The sequence below is a fragment of the Emiliania huxleyi genome (genome assembly GCF_000372725.1).
Source record: "Emiliania huxleyi CCMP1516 unplaced genomic scaffold EMIHUscaffold_2566, whole genome shotgun sequence".
NCBI classification, from domain to species: Eukaryota; Haptophyta; order Isochrysidales; family Noelaerhabdaceae; genus Emiliania; species Emiliania huxleyi.
In genome coordinates, this window is record NW_005200113.1 from 1 (window position 1) to 2452 (window position 2452).

Here is a 2452-nt window from a genome sequence, read left to right on the forward strand (position 1 = left end):
GGGGGGGGGCGCCGCCACTCTGGGTGGTCTTTGCGCAGGTGTTTGGATAACTTGTCGCCTTAGACGTGTCATTTGAAGTACTCCAAGTACTCATATCACGACGTTGCACGCACACGATCCCACAGATCTCGGCCGGGCGAACGCGACACTTTTGCGAGGCAAGCGTGCGGCACAAGACAGCCGACTGGAGCCGGCGTGCGAACTTTTGATCACCTGTGCAGTGCCAGATGCACGGTCGATGACCCCGACGCGAGACTTGCTGTGCCACGTGGCTTGAGCTCAGGCACCGCCAGCTCGAAGGGCAGCACGGCGTTGCACTTGCGCAGGTCGGCATTCAGCTCCTCAACTCGTCTGCTCCAATCTTGCGACGAGTCGCGATATTCGATCTGCATCCGGTCGAGGTCCTTGCGAGCGGTGGAAGCCACACGGGACAGCCCCTCCATGCTGATGAGGCCGTGCTGCTGCGCATCGCACGCCGCGCCGGCGTAGGTGTGGTTAAAGCAGATGCGGGCGTCCCGCCAGCGCTTCTGCCGCTCCCCTGTCTCGGTCCCCGCGGGGAGGTCGCTGAGCTGCTGCTCCACGGGCTTGACGAGCTGCATGAAGCTAGTGCGTGGAGCCGAGATGGGAGACGCGGCGTCCCCCGCCAGCGCCGGGTCGCTCGCCCTCTTGTGCAGCAGCTCGGCGCACAGGAGGTCGCCTTGGCCGTTATCTCCAAACAGCACGTAGTCGCACTCAGGGTACAGACGCGTGTACTCGGCAAACGTCTTGGCCTTGGCGTGGCCAACGCTGGCCCAAGCTGCCGAGGGGGTGCTCTTGGCGGCTCTCGAGAGCATCTCCCCGATGGCGAGCAGCATCGATCCCATCGAGGAGCGGAGTTCGCCCGCGAGCAAGGTGGGCACGCACGAGATCTGCCCGCGGCTGTGGAGCAGCCTGAAGGTGCGGTATGAGGCAGCCTCCGTGTAGTCCTTGTACGCGTGCGGCCTTGCGGAGAGAAAAGCGATCGGCGAGGCCTCGCCAACACTGGGCGGCCGAGCAAAGGCGACGTGAGCGGTGCCGCCTGTGGTGAGCAGCCTCGCCGCGAGCGAGGAGAGCGGCGAGTCGGCGGGAAGCACGCGCTCCTCCCATCCGCTCGCCTCATGCCTGGTCTGCCCCGCGCACCGCTCGCGGACCCACAAAGTCACCTCTTGCTCCGATGCACGACCCTCTTTTGCCTTCTTCTCCGGCGTCCGATGGCTCGCCTTGATATCGGCGTCGGGCGTTGCTCCCGCTGCCGTGGCGCCCGCCTCGACCTCACGAAAGAGCTGCAGCAGCCCCGGGTAGTACTCGTGCCGCGGAATGCGACGGTCACACCCCGCCGGGAAGTGGCCGCCCGACGAGAAGAGCGTGTCGTCGATGTCGGAGAGGATCTTGATTGGCTTGCGCGCAGTGCGCAGGCCGGCCACCGCGCCGGCGTCTCTGCCCGTCGAGGAACGCTCTGGGTAGAGCGATTCGGCGGGCATGCCCTTGATGAAGCGCGCCTGGGCCCAGACCGCGGCCTCGCGCTGGAAGTGCGCGAGCGCAACCCTCCGCTTCTCCTCCGACATGTCCAGGTACACGAGCCGGTGGAGGCTAAACACGTCGCCCCCGGAGTCGAGCAGATTCTTGAGCCGCAGCAGCTCCGCGCCGTGCGTGCTGCGCAGCGCGTCGAGCGCGCAATCTTGCAGCTCCTGCGCGGGCGAGCCGGGCGGGTGGGAGGACGAGTACAAGCGGCGACGCGCGCGGTGCGTCGCACCTCGTTGGCCCTAAAGTCGGACTCCTGCCTCTGCAACGCGTCGATGAGCGTCGCCTTCTCCGTCACGCCCATGATCTGCACGCTCTGCCGCAGAATCTTGGCGACCCCTTCCTGCCCGTGCTGGATGAGCACGCCGAGGTCCACCTCGGTCGAGTGGATGAGCGAGACGAGGTCGGCCGGCCCGCCCTTGGCCACCTCGGCGAGCGCGTCGCAGAGGTCGCTCCTTGTGCCAGTCAAGAAGGGTTCGAGGAGGCCGTGTAGCAGCCCCGCGCGCTGCTGGAGCAGGTCGCGAATCCGCAAGGTGGCCACCCTGGCCCGCACCGAGGGCGTCAGCGCGAGGCCCTGGTCGAGGTCGATGCGGGCGGCCATCGATTTGAGGCGCTCGCGGCGCCGGCGCTGCTGCGTCGCAGCACCAAAAAGCGCGGCGAAGCCCACCATCGCCGCGGCAAAGGGGCGCTCCGGAGCGATGCCGACCGCGATGAGCGGCGAAGTCGGCAGGCAGAGGTGGATGTAGGCGCCAAACGCGTAGGCGAGCGGCCAGAAGAGGACCTCGACCCGGGTCTGGTGGAGGGGCGTCCGCTCGAGGGGAGGGGCATAGTAGACGGCCAGCGTGAGGGCGAGCAGCCCGAGACCCTGCGAGTACGGCAGCGCGTCGCCGCCCATGCGACGCGAGAACGGCCT

The 2452-nt window shown here is 67.5% G+C and overlaps 1 protein-coding gene across 1 annotated transcript; it reads right to left on the reverse strand.

Moving 5' to 3' along the window:
- Positions 1–209: 209 nt before the first annotated feature.
- EMIHUDRAFT_254634 (hypothetical protein) lies at positions 210–2434 on the reverse strand (the record flags this gene model as incomplete). Its single annotated transcript, XM_005777766.1, has 2 exons — positions 210–1706; positions 1772–2434. 2 exons carry the CDS (start codon positions 2432–2434, stop codon positions 210–212), a joined length of 2160 nt encoding a protein of 719 aa, XP_005777823.1.
- Between the last annotated feature and the right edge of the window lie 18 nt (positions 2435–2452).